We start from the raw sequence: 20,983 nt of genomic DNA, 5'->3' as shown, positions 1-20,983 counted from the left end.
GGTTGCTCTAGCAGAGATCAGGCTATTGTGTCTCTGAGACACCCAATGTGATCATACCAAAAGGCGCAACATGCCTAGAAAGAAAAATGCTTCTGGCAACTAGGGTTTGGCATTGTTGACCCTCCTTTTGGTCAGAACCAGGGCTCTGCTGCTAAAGTAAGCTGTTTGTCCTGGTCTCTTACGTCTTCTGTGAAATGTGGTGGTTTCTCAAGGGGTCAGACATGAGTGTAATTTTTCCTCAATTGCTTTTTAATGTTGTTGTAAAGCTTTTTGATGCCCTGTAACCATAACAGGCAATATCGTTATGAGACACATCTTTAGACTGGAGTGCTATAGAGCTGTATGGCAGGGTCTTGCATGTGTTTCATGTGTGTTTGTGTGTGCAAAGTTCATAATACTTGTCTTGTAGGAGCAAAAGGAGCAAAAATCAGTCTCCAAGACATGATTTAGTAGCATCCTATCAGTACAAAATTTTCTTAGAAAAAACAATAATCTAAAGTCTCTTCAGCAGCAGCAGGAGAGCCTGTCACATTTATAATTGTCTGGGGAAGAAAGGTTTAATAATGATGATTGAGCTTTTAGTAAATGGGCATGGCAGGAGGAACTGGGTTTTGGGATGAGAAAGAGTTGCCTACCAGTTATGTTTTGGCATGGAAGACCGTAGGTGATGCTGCCAGCAATGCCAGTTATCCACTTGAAAGTGGACAAGAGAGACACTCATGCTTTAGCCTCTGCTCCCAGGTTTCTGAATAGGACAAAACCTCTGGCTATGATGTGATGGCAAAATGAGTTGTGGAACAGACAGGGAGGAAACCTGCTTCCTTAGCAGTGGCTCAATTAACAAATGCTGTTGCTCTTGCAGTGAAGCAATTCCCTTTACTTTCCTATTTAGTGATATTTATTTTTATTTCATTCTTGCATTTGAACTTGACAACCCCATGGATAAGAGATTAAGCACAGAATAGCACTGTCGTTCCTGTTTTTATCAAGAAAGCAGAATAACCTGGAGATGGATGGACATGCAGTGTGAAATTTACACAGCTAAATTTAGCTTAGTTTTGTTGTCTAGATTTTGAATTTGCTTTCATCTCTACCACACCCTTCATCTCCTAAAATTTTTAAGACTGAAGGATCTGCCTGGGCAAAACAGGCAACTTACAGAAAACCAGGGCTCTGCTGCTCAAATAAGCTGTTTGTCCTGATCTCTTAGGCCTTCTTACTTTAGTTTGCATAAGGTGTAGAGGGTCCCAAGCTTTTCTGATTTCTGTAAGTTATAGCCATTACTCTCGTAAGAGACGTTACTTTCCTCTTCAAACTTTGTCTTCCTTTACCTGGTCACGTGGAATTCTTTTTTTCACCCATGATTTACATTTACTCTTGCAACCATACACCAAATGCCCTCCGTTTTTGCTGATTCAAGGGCCAGCAGTGCAGTTGCAGTGTCCTCTGCACAATGTTACACTTTGCCTTCCCAAGCGACTTGCAGCTTGACAGCAGCTTTCTTTAGCCACAAGCAATATCTGAAAGTCTGGCAGGTGAGAGGTTGCTATTAAGCCATAGCTCTGGAACTACTGCTGTAGGCAGTCTCTTTGGTTTATTTTTATTGTCTGATACAATGAAAACTATCTTCATTCTCTTCCCTGTGTTTCTTCTCTTAACAGTATTTTAATTTGAAATTCTCCTTTTAGTGGAGTTGTAAGATATAAAAGTATGTAGGTATGTGTATATATATATGCATATATATACACACACACACACACACAATAAAATACACTCACTGGAAAATTCATTCTCTGGTATTAGTTAGAAGAACCTACCCACTGTGGCTGACAAAATGCCATATATTTGACAAGTAAGGAAATATTGCTACCAACAGTTGATATGCCTATGTCTTTGGGGCTCATTTTTGTTTGCTTAGATTTTTATAATATAATAAGGCCCTGATTTCTTCTACCTTTCTTCCTCATCTCCAGAGTCTGGTTTTGGTCTAAGAAGAATGTACCAATTCTGTCTTTTTTCAGTTCCTCAAATTGCTAAATGGAATCATAGAATTACTAAGGTTGGAGAAGCCTCTTAAAGTTGAGTCTGACCATTAACCCAGCACTGCCGTGTTCACTGCTAAGCCACGTCCCAAAATGCCGCATGTATATTCAATATAATGATTGCAACACACTTGATCTAAAGCTCAGGGCTGACTACCAGCCATATTTCAGTCAGGACAAATGTTGTCCATAAGTCCCTTGATCTCTTTCAAAAATCTTTGTTTTGTAAGCTCCCTTGAAGGAGTCTTCCTAGTCTTTTTAGGTTAGCTTTCCACCATTCTTTGTATATTTGGCCAGCAGGAAAGGAAGTATATTACCATCAGTAACTTTCTCTTTCCTGCACAAGCCTTTCATCTTAATGTCTACACACATTTTTGCCTATTGATGGGCATTTTGCCCAGCTTTTAAGACAGGTGAGTGTGAATGCTCTCACTTTATAAATATAATCAGGCCTATGTACATGGGTGTGATGACACTGAGATGACAGAAGCACTAAAACTGTACCAGCCTAACTTGACAATCTGCAAAAATAAACTGCTCCCCTGAGATGGCAGTATTATGGATTTTGGCACCCCATTCCATTGAAATATCTCCATGTATGGCTGCACTGCACTTTTTAAATGTGTCCTACAGTGCAGAGAGGTGAAATGACTTCCTAGGAATGCACAGCAAATCTTCAGCTGAGCTGGACTTGGAAAATGGATTCCTGCTCTTCTTTTTTCACCACTAAACAAGGCTGACTTGTTTTTTCTGCATTTTATAGTGATAATTTAATTCTAAATATGATTTCAAATGAGCGCTTTTTTAAAGGGGGGAAGGGAAAGAGACTTGCACAAACATGAGTAGAACTGGTAGTGACATCAGCTAGGCTAACAAATGTGTGTACTGTCATTTTCATGGTTCAAGACACAGACTAATTCCCATGGGACAGCCCTTTTAGGGGGCTGATATTATACTCAAATGCTTCTGATGTTTGATCACTACTGTCCCAGGGATGTTGAACTTACCCAGCTGGGGAATCTGGTGGAGAGGAAGGGCATCTTTCTTTTCTTTTGACGTTAGCCCAGAATGCTATCTCTGGAGCATAGTTGCTGTCAATACTGTTTCTAGAAGGATTTCAGATAGATGAGAATGAAAAAAAAAGTGGTTTGGAAGGGTCTGAATTCTTCCTGTAGCCTTATTTTTTTTTTTTTTTTAATTGTTCTGCTAATTGGAGAACTGTGCTAAAGTACCTTTTAAAGAATATCTAAGCAGGAGGGACTAGTCTTTGCAGAATAAGCTTGCTAAGACTGGACATGTTATCCTGGCACTAAAATCAGAGGTCAGTACTGCAAAATATTATGAGATAGAAGAAAATTAGTTGAATGGCTAAGTGAACATCATGTGCAATGATGAAATTCTTTTTTACCTCTCTTGGAACTCTAAGATCCGTCCTTCCTCTCTCTCCCCAACTCAGTCTTTTTTTATATATGGCTTTATCTTTTTGGAGCAGTGTACAGTACTAATAACATGCCATTTTTTCCCCTGGAGGCACTGTATGCCTTACATTCTCTAGTCTTTCCTTTCCAGTTCCCCATTTTTTTTTTATTTTATTATCTCATCATGAAAAATCTACCAGTAACTCATAGAGTACAAACTTAAACCCTTGGAACTCTGGCATTCCTTTTTTATTTTTAAAATCTAGCTACATAAGTGCCATCATGTTTCCAGGTCATAGGCACTCCAAGATACAACTGAGTTCTGGCACAGGAGAAACTCTCCATAACCTTGCAATCTAAACAGGGATTATTTCAGGATGTGGACCAACTTCTGAAATCGCCTCTGTATGTAATCGGGCTCTGGTAATTGTTTTTCATGCGAAGTGTACAGTGTCTAAAGCCAGGACACTGGAGGCTTCTCTCTCACTGTTTGTACATGGCACTTGCTGTACCACATCAGACCATTTGTCTGTCACACCCAGTACTCTTCCCTAGTAGTGGTCAAAAATATTGATTCTGAGAAAGGTGACCAAACCCTCTATGAACCAAGTGTGCAGAGCTCTACACAGGGATGGAACAAACACTTTCTAATTCTGTCAGGGAGATTAGTTTACAGTTTCAAGTGGTATTATCAAGTTTCAAGCTGCATTATCATTACACTGCTTGGACTGCACTTTCTTGATAATTCTAATGGTGTAACAGATCTCTGAGATTAAATCCATCAAAACAAAAAAATCTCCCAATTTACTCAGCTCTCAAAGAGAACTGAGTCTGTAAATACTTTCCCATCTTAGACAGAAAATGAATCTTAATTCATTGAAGCCATCAAGTCCTGCTACATTCTTAGTAGAAGGGGGTGAATGACCTGCAATATTACATTGCAAAAAATTACATCAGTGTTGTCATAATCATGTCATTACCCTCAGCAGAGGCCATGTGCAGCACCTGCATCCTTTGCCTACTGATTTGACATAGCCTATATTGCTATGTCCTGTACCCCAAGTATGGCATCTGTACTATGTGCCTGAATGGTTTAATGCTCTCTTCTCCATTTGCTGTAACAAACCCATTCCCTAGTGATATTCTCTGCATGTTTGTGCTGTCAGATTAGCTTTAAATGATCTTCAAGAAAATATTTTTCCTTTCCCACGACATCACAGCAAGGCAGTTCTCAGTGGGGCTGGCACTGCTGCTCACAGAGTTTCCTCATTCCAAGCAGCAGCTGCTTCTCTCTGTTTCCAACAGAAGTGAAGCCAACTGTTCCTGTGGAAAGATGGTGGATGTTCTTCTGTCTACTGAGAATCCTGGTGTGAAGTGATGACCATTTTGAAAGGACCATTCTAACTGTGGGCAGTTCAGGTGTCTTGAAAGCTTCATTTGTAGCATCATCTCAAGGAATAAATTAAACTCCAGGGGTTGTTTGAAGGGAAATTTTATAATAAAAAGTATCATAAAGGTAAAAAAAAAATGGAAAAAATCATCATGTATTGTCTACACGAGATTTCTGTGATCTTTAAGTAGACTAAAAATCTGGATCAATTATTCCATTATTGTGGCTATAAAAACAAATGAAAGAGCAAACCCAAAGTGTCAAGTTTCTTAAAGAACCCATATTTAAGAATAATTTTACTTAGTAAATTAATTAATAGATTTACGTGTAACGTCTCAGGAAATTGATTATTTGCCTGTAGAGTTAATGCTGTAATTCTTAATATATGCTGTGCTTCTCATACATAGGAAAACCACTGAACCTGTATTTTAAGTTCAAAACTCAGATCAGCTGAAGGTACACAGACATGGCAAGTACCCCCGTAGTACATACTAATTAATTTTATTTTTGTTTTTTAACTAGTTTTCAACATTGTTCTGTCTGTTCCCCTTGACTGTTGAAGTCACTGGAGCAAGCAGGGTTGAAGCAAGCACAAGATGATGGCTGTAGAAATGAATCATTAATTAATAACTGCAGCTGGAGAATGGGTTTAGAAATACTTTCTTAAATCTCCAGGGCTTTTGAGAGCCAGTTCTTAAAGCATCCTGAGCTTTATTATTAATTAGTTCTTTTACAGAAAAGCTTCAACTGACTTTCAGATGCTGTTGACATTGGATGCTCTGTACTCCTAGGGGTTATACCTTCCTTGCCAAAAACAAGCAGTGCTTTAGTAGTCGAGTGGTTTACTCTAGATGTATTGCTCAGTATGGAGTCTCAGGGAAGAGAAGGCACAGGTGATTTCATGGCATTGTGGCTAGCTGTGGCCAATGCAATATGCCTCCTTGGAGGTGTACCTCTAACAGGTAGGTAATAATTCCATTGGGAATTTTTTAAGCTGTCTTGATGTAAAAAAGAAAAAGAAAACCAACTAAGCACATCAGTTCTTGAGATGCAAAAGTCATAGCAGAAGGAAAACCCAGGCCTCAGCAAGCTCACATTCTAAGGAGATGGGTAAAGGAAGAGTGGGAAGTAGAAGGGAGGAAAGATGAGGAACTCTCTCCCAATGTTGTCCCAGGGCAGTTGTTTTAGTACTCCAGAATAAAAAAATCCTTTTTCTGGCTTGATTTCTGTCTTTTTGGTAGTGCCTTAAAGCTCCCCACACCTGCTTTTATTTTAAATGTCTTACAGTAATAAATAGTCAGGGCACCACCCTTAACTGAAGGATCCTTTCCTCTCCACAACCAGCTAAACAGTTTTTACCATTCCTTGCATACCATAACTTACAGAGACACTGGGAATGGTTGCACACTTGTGACCACGGCTTTGAGTCTTCTAAGCACTTTGTGATTTCAGCTGGTAATTTCGGGGAGATTTCTAAGGAAACCCTCAGTGCTTTAGGAGGTGGTTTTAGTGACTCAAACAAAGTGAAGCCCTTTTCTCTGAGTCAATACTGAATGATGTGCCCAAGCACATTTCTTGCACATGAGACCCGCATCTGTAGGTTGATTGCCTGTGGTCATCAATTATCCTTTGGCTAATTACATAAGCCTAAAGGCATTTTGCCCTGGTAACCCAGGTAGGTCAGTTTGATTATAGTTTGCCTTCTGCATATCTGACATTTCGATTTTAATTGGGCAGTTGTTGCTTCTGCTCCTAACCTGCTGTGCACCGCTGAAAAGCACTGGAGGATGGATTTCATTGTTAGGTGAAGGAATAAAGAGTCAGGGAAAGCAGCAACCAAACTAGAGGTGCCCTCCAGAGTAAAGCTGGGTTCAAAGGACACAGTCATCATATTTTAACATTCAGACTTACCAGTTCAGCTAACCCATACCAGGCATATCCAGAGAAGTGTTATTTTCAATGCAGGAAAAAATGCCAGAGCTCATAATAGGGCTTCTTAATTAAAGTTCTGGGTAGTTCTACCAAGTGAAGACAAAGGAACAGCTGTAATTCTTTAAAACACACCGGGGAGAAGCTATACAGCAGTGTGTGGTCCATGCCCAGCACTGCTGCATCCCCACCCTGATGGAGCCTATCAGGATACCAGATACACAATGTGAGTCTGAATATAATTCATAATTTGTGAAATGCATTGGGAATCTCTTGAAATGAGCAGTGGTTATTTTCCTAATGAATTACTGCTGTTTCGAACAGTTTTGTTTGTATGTTTAATTTAACTTTATTGCTTGAAATATTTTTTTACTTTTGAGCAGAATGTTCTTTTGAAATGTTGTTCTCCTTTTCAGTCTAAATCCTGGCATGATATTTTTAGGAAGTAGTTTTGAATGCATCAACTTCTGCTCTGCAGTCTTAGATGCTTAATTGACTCAAGCTTCGGAAGGGCTGAGCATCTACCGCTTTCCTTTCTAAGTTGTAGAGATGAGCAAAGTCCAACCACCATCAGACAGAGCAACCAAGAAAAGAGTATCCCAAAATTCAGTGAATGCTTTCTGGATATTTGTAGATTAGCTTCTTTTACAAAGATGATCACTTTATTAAGTATAATCGTTTTTGTAAAGCTAAACTAAAAAGCAAGGCTCATCTGTCAAGGCAAAAGAGACAGCCTCCCGTTATCAAATGTAGCAAGACATGCAGTAGTAATGAATCTGAACGTTGCAATCCTTAAATCTGAATGCCAGTAAAGTAGATACGAGTGCAAGAAACTGATAGAGACCTGAGCAGAAAATGGAAGTGCGGTGAGTGTAATAGGGTTTTGATTTTTTTTTCGTATGAAAGCAGAATTGCAGTGTTGATAAACTTTGGAAAAAAATCATCTTATTCATCATGGAAGTAATCACATTAATCCCTGTTTTGCTGTGTTAAGTCTCCTTGTACCAGGGCCTTGTTTAAGTCTTGTGACAAGTAATTCCTGCCACTGGCAGTTTTCCCACTGCAGAGCCCTTACCACATTCACAATGCATCTCAAAGGGCGAGAGCTGCACAGTTCCTACAGTTTGTGGCTCTCAAAGCTTTCTTCTGAAGACTTTCTAAGTATGTAGAAGACAAACACCTTCTTGAAGGCTGTATGACAGGTAGTGTTTTCCACTGTGCCTAGTAATTTTTTTTTCCAGTTTGGAATTTTACCGTTCTTTCCTCTTTTGCATTGTTTCCTGAATTCCATCTACAAATAATCAGATTTTTGAAACTACATTATGAGGGTCTTCAGCACACTGAAGTCAGGAAATAATGATTGTAATGATCTCCTCATTTTAGTGTGTTTTGATAATATGTGCTTTATAACTGGAGTCTAACACTGCAGTCAATACCATCTTATAAATGCATATTGGAAAAGGAAATCTCAAATAATTTAATGCAGATCTTCTACCTAAATGATTTCCATATGTCTTTGTTCTAGGCATGTGTACAATTTATATCATTGCCTGAATGAGACTTGTGTTTCATTAGAGTAGTCACTGTAGAAAGATGAGGTTACATTCTCATTTTGTGTGATTTCAAAATTAACCCTGCTGTGGGCAGGGGCTTAAACTGCAGGATCATCACAAATCCCTTTTCATCTCTTTATTGTAGGATTCCATAGACAGCTCTGACCCACTGGTTTTTGTTATGGAGCACCATATGGAAAAAAGCCATTTGCCTCAAGTAATTTGCCTTATGGATAGGAAAGACAGTGAAAGGCTAAGGAGAAAAGATGTAACACAGTTACAGTAAGTAGTCCAACAGACTATACAAGAAAGTTCAACAAGTAAGATATCAATTTCCTGATTTTTTTTTCTTTCAACTCTTCTTCATGAGATGATTCTTAGATGACAACACTGATACCAGCACAGTGTATTCTAGAGCATGTCTCGTAGGAACAACTGTGCATGATGTTTTATTGTGTTGTGGAAGAAATAGCATATTTTCCTCTCCTCATAGACCATCATGTGATGTTGAATGTAACACCTGGCTTCTTTAAATATGTACACACCCATTTCTCAGTCTGAGAACAAAATCAAGGTAAAACAATCGTACTCTCATGCTTAAGTGAGCTGATAGGACCAAAGCCAGTTCTCAGGGGATCTGTGAATTGGTTTGTAGCTGTTGTAGATCATGTTGTGCCTCTGCCCTGATTACCTGTGCTGTGATATCCTCAGCACATCTGGGGTTCCCATTGCTGCTTAGAACTCTCATGGGTTTTACAAAGGCTTTTGGTGTGGAGTCTCCCCTAACTGCATTACAAGTTCCAGTGCTTGCTAAGACCTTTTCCTCAAGAAGTGTGCCTTGAAGTGGACTCACTAATAATATTGGATTTTCATCTCATTTCATTTTATCTTCTGTACAAAGCCAATACAAGCACAGTGGATAAACTGGAATTGCAATAATATGCGTGCAGTTGCCAGCCAAACAAATCTAAGAGTACATTTTCTCTAAACTTTTTGAACTAGAATTGCACTCACTACTTAATGGGACATAATCTGCAATGACTAGGTCCAGTGTTTAGGCTTTCAGATAATGAAGCATACAAGGCTTAATACGAATACAAATGTCATGAATGTGCACTTTTGTTTTCATTAAAGCACTTTTACTTGGAGATTTAAGTACCGCTCCTCAGTGGTTTGTATGCAAACTGTGTCACTGAGCAAAAAATGACTGAAACTGAGAGAGACAATGTCCATTCTGTATTCTCTCACCAAGGTTAATTGAGTGTGCTATCAATAACTTGCAGAATAGTGGGGGGGATCTACAGTGCTTCATGCAGTCAGCAAATCTTAACAACTTCAAGGACACAATAATTTACACATTTAAAAAAAAAAAACCCAACACAGATCCTGGTGGTGCTCTTTACCTATGCAGCATGCTGCAAGTCTGTTCTTCTAGATGTAAATGTATCTGTACATGGCTCTGTACAAAACCAAGCCAGACTGTTTTTAGCTTGAAGCAAGATTTCACCACTTTGCTTGCCCCACCCAACTAATATTTCATCTTCTCAAGAATTAGTTCGTGTGTGGCCCAATGATTCCATATTCACAGTGAGATTATCTTCTTTTTAAAGCACTGAGTCTGTATCACTTGGACTTGAATATCTCATGAAGTATGTTTGCCTCTTCATGCTCGGAAAATGTTTCCTGTGAGGCATTTCACCAGAATCTGTCTCCACATGGAAAGGTACATTTTTCTTAAATGAGAGCTGAGTCAGTGTCTTTGTCCAGAGTTTCAAACCCAAGTGCATGAACTGAGGCTCCTAAGCCTCAGAGGCGAGCCTGTACTTTCAAATGGCTTAATGCTTGAAGTTGCTGAATATGCAAGGATCAAACAGACTTGGGGGTGAGCTATAAGAAATCTACCTGTGAACTTGTGCTTTAAACTGGAAGCACGAGCAGGAGTGAAGGAGCACAGTGTTAGGCCAGATCATATTTTGAGAGGTTGCCACGTATTCTTTCCATGGAAATCTCTTAAGTAAGTGGTTCACTGCTAATGATGTTTGACTAACGTATAAATTCCAGCTTCAGCTGACACCTGCTCGTGCTCTTGGGTGCTCCTTGTCACCCACATGCACACAGCACACATACCTACCCTTCAAGTGTACACAGACCAGCTTGTTCAGATTTGTGTTTGCCAAAGAAAACACAACACACATCACCTGAAGTTTGCTCATGGGACCTCTATTCCTCTATTCAGGCATGCTGCAAATGAACATCTTTCCTTTATAATCAGTTCCCTAGAGATACACAGGTTCAAACATACTTTTGCTGAGATGTGTTCAAGCTTGCATGTAGAATGCCTGCTCCTGTATGAAGGTAGAAAAGGCACTTCCCATGATGCTGTTCACCCACTCATGCATGTAATCTCTCATTCTCACACACATGCAGTCTGCTGTTTTCCATGCATGTGTTGTAGGAAATAATTTGAATCTCTTTCTTCCCATCCTGCTTAATATGCAAGTGTGGATAGCACATCAAGATTGGAAATAAATGTAGCAGAATGACTTCAGTCAACCTGAAATGTCGAATGACTCATTCGCACCCTTTGCACAGTGTTCCCTTTTTGCCACATGCAATCTATTGAGTAGTCTGAAGGCTGTGTGGCTCCCTGCTGCAGAGCAGCAATTGATTACTTGCTCTCTGAAGGACTGGGACCATGATTATTTTTGCAGGGTGTACAAGGGTTATGCAGAGAGGTTCCAATGAACCTCCTTGCCATGATGGTGCCCATGCTGTGGGAAGGGGAAATGAAGGATGTCAGACTTGATCTACCTATAAACAACTTTTTGTGCTTAAATAAGTTTCAGTCTACACGTTAGTTCAGTAACCAATATTCTTACATTACGGTATGACCCGGGTGTTTTTATTCCAAATAATAAGAACCCATTCCAATTTTATATAATTCAATTTTGGATTGAGGTAAACAAGAATGAGTTGAACCTAATTCAGAGTAAAAATGTCTACATGGTAAATCATTCAGGAACTGCTGCTGCACTTCAATTTCAGAGGTATCATAATCCAAGTGAACTAAAAAATGCGTTGACAAACATGAAATATGTTCCACACTTCTACTTAAAATGGTACGATCACTGTGCAGAGAAAACCCCAGGAATAGTAACAAGCTGGCATTCGCACTTATCTTATAATGAGAAGAAAAGTTGGATTGACTGTTGGCAGTTGCATCTTTATATGTATGAATTACTGTAATTGATTTCTTTTAAAACCCTTTCAGAACCATTCCCAAATGCAGATACAAATGGGCTGACTTTAATTTATAGAAAGGTGGTTTTGTAGCACTTAGGCCTTGTAAAAGAGGTTCTGTGTTTAAATGGAAGCTGAGCTGTGAAGACCCATTAAGCAGAAAAAATATGGTTAATACAGCAAAGAGGCTCCAAAGGAAAATATGCAAGTTGGGCCATTATGTAATGAAGGTATCACAACCATGCTCATTATACCACAACACAGATTCCACTAGTAGCATTTCAGTTGCTCTGTCCTTACCTAAATGTGAGGCTTTGTATGTGTATCCGTTTGTCAGTTCTTCGCAGAACAAAGGTGGCTGAGCTGCAATTACATATAACATGTCCAAGATAAGAGCACCATGAAAACCTAGTTACCAGATTTCCCATGTTTCTGTTTACAATATCATAGTTAAGTGTACGTTGAACTAGACTTTTGTATTTCATTCTTTCATAAAAGCACAAGAAAAGAGGAAAAATATACAAAGTAAAAGAGGCAAGGCAAACTTCCATAAAAAAAATCCCACAAACTGTGCAGTCACATGAAATTTTGTACAAAAATGGGTTTATCTTTAAAAGGACAAAGAAACTTTACTTTTTCTTAGTGAGCTAATTGTAGTTTTACCTTTGTGCAAAATCATATCTGTTGGCACACAATTTAATTTTAGTACTGGAGTTCCGGATTCTGTCATCTGTGATGACAGGACTAATCTTACAAAAATGAAAAAAGAAAAAAAGGCAAGGAAAATAACAGTTTAATCACTGATCTTGCTCTTCTTCCCATTTTAGACAAATTTTTATCAGCTGGCCTTATCAAAGAAACATGCAGTAGCTGATTGGAAACATAGTATTTTGTACCCAGCTGTATATAAGAGCAGATTTTCATAGCATTTTGTTCACATATCCCACTCAAATGTATTGCTCCTATACAGAGTCCAAGATTAAAAACCATTTTTACTAGATTGGATTAATGCCTTAGTAATGAATTCTCTAGGCTGTGCTAGGCCCGGAAGACTTTATAGCCTTCTGTTGCATCTTTCATCTTTTACATAGAAAAGAGGAATTTCATAAATGCTGTGGAAATGAACCAACGACATGAGGTGAACTTACTCCTATTTTAGCACAAATATTTACGGGTTTTCTCCCTAGATTTCCCTTTCACGTTTCAAAGTGCCTGACTTCGCGTAGATAAAGGGAAGTTAACATTCACGTGCACATCCAGTGTGTATTCATATGCAGACCTGCATGAACACCAGAATTCCTCAGCTCTTAGTTACAGTGCAAGAGCTCAGATTTATAGAACAGCATGCTGGAAACTATGTTTTTTTGAATCCTCTGACAGTCAAAGCTGGAAATAAGGAATCATGAGTATTCTTTCCCAATTTTGTATTCTTTTCCCAATTTGAGTATTTTGAAACCCAAATACAAGGAAAGCACCTTGGAGTATCTGTATTTAGTTGTAGGTGGGTTTTATTGCCTGTGGCTGGTTGTTTTTAATCAAATCTGATAGTACCAGATTCTTGTTTCTGTTTTTACTCTTTTGCTTTGGAAGTGACTTTTGAAAAGTCCTCCCTGATAGCATAAATGTGTGAAATATGTCATTACTCTTCATCCCAGTCTCTTGTATGATTGATTTGAGAAGTATAACTCTCTGTCTGACTTGCAGCTAGCAGAATTCCCCAGAGCTGTTCACAGCTGGTGTGATTCAGAGAAGATTTGAAGGTACTTGAAATTATACCAAAGACCAGTTTTAGAATAATAGTCACAGGATTTCACAGAGCCCAAACATGGTCAAATGCCCACTTGATCCCTCTTGACTGATCTCAGAGGATAAAGATTGTAAAGGGCTACACCTGCATTAAAGCAGGTGTGTGTACATGTGCCTAGATTCTGGAACAAATTCAGAGGTGTACATTTTGCTCTTTTTCTGCCCTGTATCCATGTATCCTTCAATGAACCTTCAATATTAGTGCAAATATGCTGAACACAGTTCATTTGGTGTACTGATACGGTGTATTGATCATAGTGGTCTGTTGCAGGCCTCAATTTTATGAATTCACAAAGTGCAAGCTCCACCTGTACACAGAAGCAGATCCCTTACTTGCATACACACACAGGCACAGTGGGAACAGGGTTGGTTTTCTGATAACCACATACTTGCAGTACACCATATATCAGTCAGTGCTGAAGTTTACCAAGAAAAGATGAGAGAAGTTGAGAGGCAGTTAGCAAGATAAGGTATGAGGAGATTTAAAATAAAGTAGTATAGAAGGAAGTGGCTACATTTTTCATACTTTAGTTGTTTGTCTGGAGGGCTTGAGAAGGAGCTGCTCGACAGTTGTGCTAAAAGAAACGATTCAAAGCAACTTCCCATCAGGCGGCATTCCTCAAGTGTCTGCTCTTAAGGAGCAGTCAGGGAAAATTCATTCTGTAGGAAACATTTAATGGGTCTGCATTACCGACCCCTTATTGCTCTGTCTGATAGAGAGACAGCAGGTTCACTTTGGCGGCTCCAGAGTCCTGATCAGTTCAGATTAGGAGCCCATCATCTGTCTGGCTTAATCAGGCGTGTTTAGATATATTAATCGTGATTAGAGGGGTGTAGTGCAGGGAGGGAGAAGAAATAAGGAATGAGGTCACTTTTTGCTAGCTTCAAATGGAAGCTTTGCAAATCCCACTGAGTCAAAAGGTGCTCATCAAAGGAAAATTTAAATCCTGGAAAGGAATGTTTTGTTGAACACTTCAGCACTGGATTCAAATCGCTGAAGTAGAATCTCTTTTCCTTTCTCTCCCTTCTTTTCTCCATCTACTGTCTTTGCATGCAGTAAAGAAGAAAATCAGCAGCTCACGCAACCCACATTGATTTTGGCTTGATACCCTTGCTTAGCTTGTCTGTAGCTCATATTTTAAGTGTTATTTCAAAATTAGCCATAATTGTAATAGCCTAGACTTCTGACTCCTGTGTTCTTGTCATGCTTGTCTTTCAGGGATGCACGGGGTACCATTGAAACAGCTTCTAGGACTTACTTTGGTACTTGTTAGTGTTCAGAAGGGATGGTAATAAATTGTAAGGACCAGGAAGATGTGCTTTTTTTGATCAGTAGCAGTGCTTCTGTGTTTTAAGATTTGAACACTGTAAAGAAGAATTAGCACAATGTATTATATAGTGAGACGTGCCAAATTTGATGCTGTTGTAACTTAGTATAGTTCACAGATGATGATCAATTGATTAACACCTAAGAGTCTCTGAAAGAGACCAGCAAAGAGAAGAAAGTTTTGGCTCTGAAGAGACCAGCAAGGAGAAGAAAGTTTTCTTAGACCTCTCTCTATGCTGAGGAAGATCAGAAACTAGTTCTGCTGGTGGAAGGCTCCAGAGCAGAGGTCAGGCTACAGGATCTATGGTCCCTTGCCCTGAGTAACTGGCCTTTTTTTCCTCTTAGGTGAGATGAATGTAGGACAGGCTTGGAAAATGTGCTGTTATGAGGAATGTATTCTGTCCCTCTTGTTCTGTGGCTTCCAGCCTTCTTTGGGCTTGCAGATTCGTCCAGATTTCCAAGTGAAAAGTACAAATTCCTGTGTGGTGAACAGAGGCTTCCTTGACAGTGAGCTGGATCTTCTTTGGTCCCAATAGCCAATCCTTGAAACCCAGTTCATGGGCCTAAACTGGAAACCTCAGACATGGAACACTACAGAACACAGCAGGCATGCTTTGGCTGTGTGCCGTCAGAGCAGCTGGCAACACAGAAGCTGTAAGGCAGTTGTTCCTGTCTGGACTCTTGGGCAGCAGTTAAAGAAAATCTATGGCAATCCAGAATTATTTTGTAGTGAAGAAAAATAAGTCAAACTTCTTCCTTTCTGTTGTAATCTACTCCTTCCTCCTCTGGTACTCCAGTTGATTCTGTGACAGTTCAATTTTTGTGGTCTTGTAATTGCTGTCAAGATGATAACCTGGGATGTCACAAAACCAGCTCAGTGTAATCACCATACAAATGTAGAAGGTAGAGAACCTGACTGATTAGTATCAAGAAGCTACTAGAGAGACACTAATAATTCAGTAGCAGGGATTATGGAGTAGAGAATGTAGAAGAAAAAGTTGGCAGCTTTGAAAGGATTTGACGAAAATATTAAATATCATCAAGTTTGCCAGTACTTCTTTAGAATAGGAAAGTAGAGGCCATAAATATAGCCATAAATTTCCAAAGAAAAATCTCTCAGAAGTGCATAGATGCTCCTCAGCTGAAATGGTAGGGGGTATCTTTGGAGATCAATTAGCAGAATGATGGGAAGCATTGTATGAATTAAATAGCAAATTAATGCTGTTGTTCAGAATTAAAGCCACATCTCCTTGCAATAAAGGTGCTACGTGGATGGGACCAGGCAGTTAAGTTGCACACTCTCCTGGTTGGATGCACAACCATAGAATAAGAACGGTGCTCTTACAGTTAAAGCTTATTCCTGTAAGAGAATTGGCTTCACACCTTTAATTGAAATAATTGTACCACTTGTGCAAGCACAGTAGGCTGTAGTCATATCAGCTAAACTGAATGTGGTTTGTGAGGGTGATGGTGACAAGATCAGCACTAGAATAGCAATAGCTTTGCAACTGATGCTGATGACTGAGTTTTTGAAAATCCTGGGACATGATCAAAGAGGACTGTTGCAGGTGAGCAACAAGACACAGAGCTTTCAAGACAATTTTTGCTAACAGGAAGCAAAGCAAATTGGGAAAGAGCTCTTCCCAGATCAGTTCTTAGAGCTCTGCAGGGAAGCTTTTATAGCACTGCCACTCCTGTGCACTCAGTCCTGAAAAAATAACTGCCCACTAATGACCTGTCACTGTGGACAGCCTGAGCAGCTGTTTGCAGAGAGCAAAGCTGTGAGAGGATGAATTGCTCTGTGTGCAGCATATCTGAATGTGGGAACAGGAATAGATGGGAGATTGGGAAAGACTAGACAGCTTCCGTTCATAACATTCAGCTTTATGTGGATTTACAGTCCTAATGCTCCCAATTCCACAGATGCTGAATTATCACTTACAACAATTACTTACAACAATTGAAATCTCCCTTGTTTCCACACTTTGACTTCTGTTTCCCTTGTTGACAGTGTTACTTTCTGGAAACGAACTAAGAACATGGGGAAGTAGTTTATCTTGAGGGTAACAAAACCTGGCCACTTAATTCTTTATATATTATCAACTCAATTCAGAATAGACAAAATATTTGATGTATATGTTTTGTTGGAAATAACCTTTTTTCCTTTTTCTTTGCTTTTTCTTTTCCCTTTGATTTTCTTTCTGGCTGTCTGCATGCTTCCCAGATAGAAAATAAAGTGAATAAAATGTCTTGGAAAAAGATTCTTCTCTTGAAAATTTCAGGCCAGCAAGAAATTACTAAGATTTTTGCGAGACAGCGTGTTCTTAGGCAGTTTTCAGACATGTTTGCAGACGCATCTATTTTGGGTCACTCACCTAACTGCAAAAGCAGGTGTAAGTTTATCTGCATCAAGCTTTTTAAATCCAGATCTTCTCAGACTGTATCATAGCTGTGGTTTGGCCATCCTGTCTGGATTGTGTCAGTAGTAGATGATGACAAAGAAGTCTGCAGCAGGTAGTTTCTGCCTGGGCTGGGTTTTACCCAGTTGTCTGGTAGAGATTGGCTAAAACACAAAAGCATGGAATCTGATGTCCTTCCTATTAGGTTTGTTTCCACTACTTATGGCTGAAGTATCTGGATGTTTCTTCATATTTTTCAGCATAGCTGTGATGGATGTATTCTGCAAGGTGAAGAGGTTAATGTGTTACCGTAACTGTGACAGAGGAGGAATACAGAAATGGAGAAGAAAAAGAAGAGAGTTATTCCCTATTTGATCCTATTTCCTATCCTTTCTCAGTGTTGGGAGCTTGCCAGTATTGAGTGTTTTGTTTATAGTATAGAAGGTCCCATCTCTTATGGCTTGACATTTAGTAGATTTAATATCATAATGCAATAGTTCTGGATACATAACAGGAATCCATGCAGTGCTTTGTGACATTGTCAGGCAGCGAGCATGAGTGACAAGCCACCAGCAGCGTTCTTGCTGGGGGGCCCATTAGATCACATCATGGTAGAAAACAGGGAAATCAGGTCATTCCAGTGTGTAACGTAATGTAATCTGCCATGCCATTCACAGACCACAAGAAAGCACAGAGCTTAAACCCAGGAAGACTGTGGGGATTGGTGTCCCACCTTCCTATACAGAAATTTATATTTCTCCTGTATTGATAGCTACACATAAATCTTTTCACTACATGGCAAGAGTTAACTGCTGTACTCTTCCTTTAGCCCCCTGCCTTCTGAACCTGTATATTTTTTCAGCAAAATAATTGGTGATTATCCCCTTCATTGTATTTTTTCATTCATTGTATGTTTTCATTGTATCTACCCCTGACTGGTCTGAGTCCTTCATAATTTTCACACTACCCCTATTTTAAGTTGCAGATATTCCAGGGAGATTACTGCCTCCCCAAAAGGCAGTGTGTGGGGGGGGGACTGCCACCTACCAGCCTGCTGCTGGACCAGTTGTCTTGGACTAGCACATGGGGGTGTTTTTTGGTAAAGTGCCACAGCTTGTAAGAAAGGTCAGGTTAAAGTTCCTCACAGTCCGTGATGCTGTGCCCAGCAACAGCTGTTTGGGGAAGGAGAGTAAGAACAGGACAAGTACATGTCAAAGCTTCTTTCCCTACGGCCTCCCAGATTCTGACATTCTTGGAATGAACTCCTAGTGCTTATGTTATGAGAAATGATGGATAAAAATCTCCTGGTTTAGCTCTTCCATGATTCTCCTTTATTTCTGACATTGCTTTTGCATTTATCCCTCTGACAACTTTTTTTAAGGGTGAAGGATCGCAGTTTTTTATTTGGTCCTTCCTTGTTCAGAAACTTCCCATTCCTTCAGTCATCTTTCATTGCTTTCTATCTGCTATTTCTAATGCTACTGTCTCTGTGTTTGAGATGGAGGGATGAGAACTAGCTGCTGTATTCAAGTGACAAATATTCAAGCAGGTGCCCCAGGGACTTGTACAGTGGCAAGATGATGCCTTCTGGTTTGTTTTCTATCACTTTCCAGACGCTTCCTAACCTGCCTTTTTGAATTCCACTCAGCTGACACTTTGGTAGAACTCAAACAGCATCTCAAAGGTGTCTTTCCTGAGTGGTAATTTCTAATTTAAGTTCACTGCTGTGTTCACGTAGTTATGTTTGTTTTGTCCCGTGTCCATTGCTTTTGCTATCATAAGAACTGAGATTCATCTTGCATTTCAACAGTATTTTTAAAACCATCTGCAAGGCTTTGTGATCAGATTTAATTTGTATTACCCTGGATTTTTTCTCATCGGTAAGTTTTGTCACTTCGTGTTTTCCAGATCATTTATGAATGTTTTGAACAGCACAAATTGTTTCCTGACTTTTAATCCTCTATAGGACCTTCCCTCCTATTCTTTGAGAACTTAGGAGGCTTTTTTAAGAGTCTTTAGTGAGAGACTTCATCAAAAATGATGTAGAAATGCAAGTTTTATCAAATGATCACCTCTATCCACATGCTCATCAGCTCCTTCAAAGAACTTAGATACATGCCATACAACTTCCTTCTACAAAAGCTATGTAATGAGGAATTGATATGTTATTTCTCTCTTAGAGCCAGTAATTCTTTTCGTCATTATTGTTTCTACCGATTTCAGGCATAAGGAAGTCAGACCTGTGCCTTGCATCTCCTCAAAACACATCTCAAACGCTGGCATTGTGTTTGCTGCTTTTTCCCTAGAACTGAGGCTGAGTTAAGCCTGGCATTGTATGCCACAGTTTAATTGCTTAGCCTTTATTATTTCATGTTCAGTTTGGATTCCAGTCAAGATTTCTAAAATAACAAATTCTTGAATTTACTCTTGTTCATTTACTGTTTTTTCCTAAAACCTTTTCTTCCAATTCTTCATCTTGAAATGGTTCCCCTTGTTTTTTTCTACAAAGAAAACCCCAGTGTGGGGACCTCCTTGTATCCCTATGGAAGATGCATGGATGCAGAGAATTCATTTAGCTTTTGTGCTTCCTCCTTATCTTCTTTGAGCATTCTTTTTACATCTCAATCATCTGTTGGCCCTACAGACACACTCTGGCAGGCTTCCTGCTTCTGTTGTCTTTGAAAAGAATTTTATTACACATTTTTATGTCTTTAGCTACTTGTTCCTCAAGATATGCTTTTTAACGGACTTACGGCTTCTCAGTTAACTTAGCTTAGTTAACTTATTTGGGTAGAACTTGCATTTTTTGAGGGACCCTTCTTTATTCATCTGTTAAACCACCCTGGGCTAAAGCAGCAGCCAAAGGCAGCTCCTTTTGAACTGATACCACCATTTTCAATATGCAGGGTACCAAATATTTCTGACATTAGAGACTGGAAACTGTCCATGCCCCAATGTGTCCTGGGACAGACACAATTCTGTTCCTCTGTCCCCCATGCCCACTCTTGACTGTCGCCATCCACACACATGGACCCATTACTGATGTGTTACGCTGATGCTGCAGGGAGGAGCCTCAGCCCTCCGTCTCTTCCGTGCCCTAGGCGATAACGCACCTCCTGCTTTTGAGCAAAGTGCCAGCGGAGAGGAGAGCTGCTGAAAGGTATGGGCTGAGCGTAGCTCTGAGACTGGAGTGGGGGGAGCTGGATGGGACAAGGTACAAGGGAGGAAAGGGGGGCTTTGGAAGGAAAGGTGAAGTACTGCACAGTAGTGGCAAAGCATGGGATCCCGAGGCCATCTTGTTTATCAGCTTTCACAACAGGGCAGTGCTTTTGCAGGACAAATCCCTATGCCTCTGCCAAATCTGACCAGCTGGAATCTGAGGGAGAAGGGAGGCAAGCAGAAGGAGGTATTTCACCAGCACCCTAGTCCCCCTACACGGACCCATCCAGCACAGCAAAGATTTGGGATTTTATGCTGTCACAGTATCATGTGGTACTGCATCATATACAGTATCATGTGGTCCTCTCTTTGGATCTGCTGTTGCACCAGCTTCCCATGTTGCTGCACAGCTCAAATCCGTCATGATGGGAAGTAGCACAGAAGACATGAGTTCCCTAGGGAGATTAAGCACCATCCTAGTCTGGGACATTTCTTACCGACTGCTTTTGTTTGTTCTGTGAATCCAGTTCCTACGAGGCTTATTTTGTTTGCACACAGGTTCAACCCAAATGCTATGCATTGCCATGGGTGGTGGAATAGCCAAGACTGTGCAACATTTCTGAGTGTTTTAGTGACTTTTTCTCCCTTATAAATTTTACCCTCTTATCACTGACAGTCAGTGAAGCTGCACTGTTAACTCCGTACCGAAAGGTTTGTGTT

General features: G+C 39.9%; 1 protein-coding gene across 6 annotated transcripts in view; it reads left to right on the top strand.

The window, feature by feature from the left end:
* Positions 1-20,983, top strand: part of GRAP2 (GRB2 related adaptor protein 2) — a 103,662-nt gene that overhangs the window by 62,436 nt on the left and 20,243 nt on the right. Inside the window, exon 3 of one of the 6 annotated variants that reach the window (XM_069002760.1) lies at positions 8,478-8,614. The exons of 4 other annotated variants lie outside the window; for them this stretch is intronic. In XM_069002760.1, coding sequence (XP_068858861.1) covers positions 8,514-8,614 — 101 coding nt within the window. In that variant the 5' untranslated portion in view covers positions 8,478-8,513. Of the gene's footprint in view, positions 1-8,477; positions 8,615-19,872; positions 20,265-20,983 lie in introns of those variants that run through there. One more of the 6 variants, XM_069002763.1, reaches the window with a different exon arrangement.

This window comes from Aphelocoma coerulescens, chromosome 1A (genome assembly GCF_041296385.1).
Source record: "Aphelocoma coerulescens isolate FSJ_1873_10779 chromosome 1A, UR_Acoe_1.0, whole genome shotgun sequence".
Classification (NCBI taxonomy): Eukaryota; Metazoa; Chordata; class Aves; order Passeriformes; family Corvidae; genus Aphelocoma; species Aphelocoma coerulescens.
Note: the sequence above shows the minus strand (reverse complement) of the source record. Positions and strands in the feature narration are given on the sequence as shown.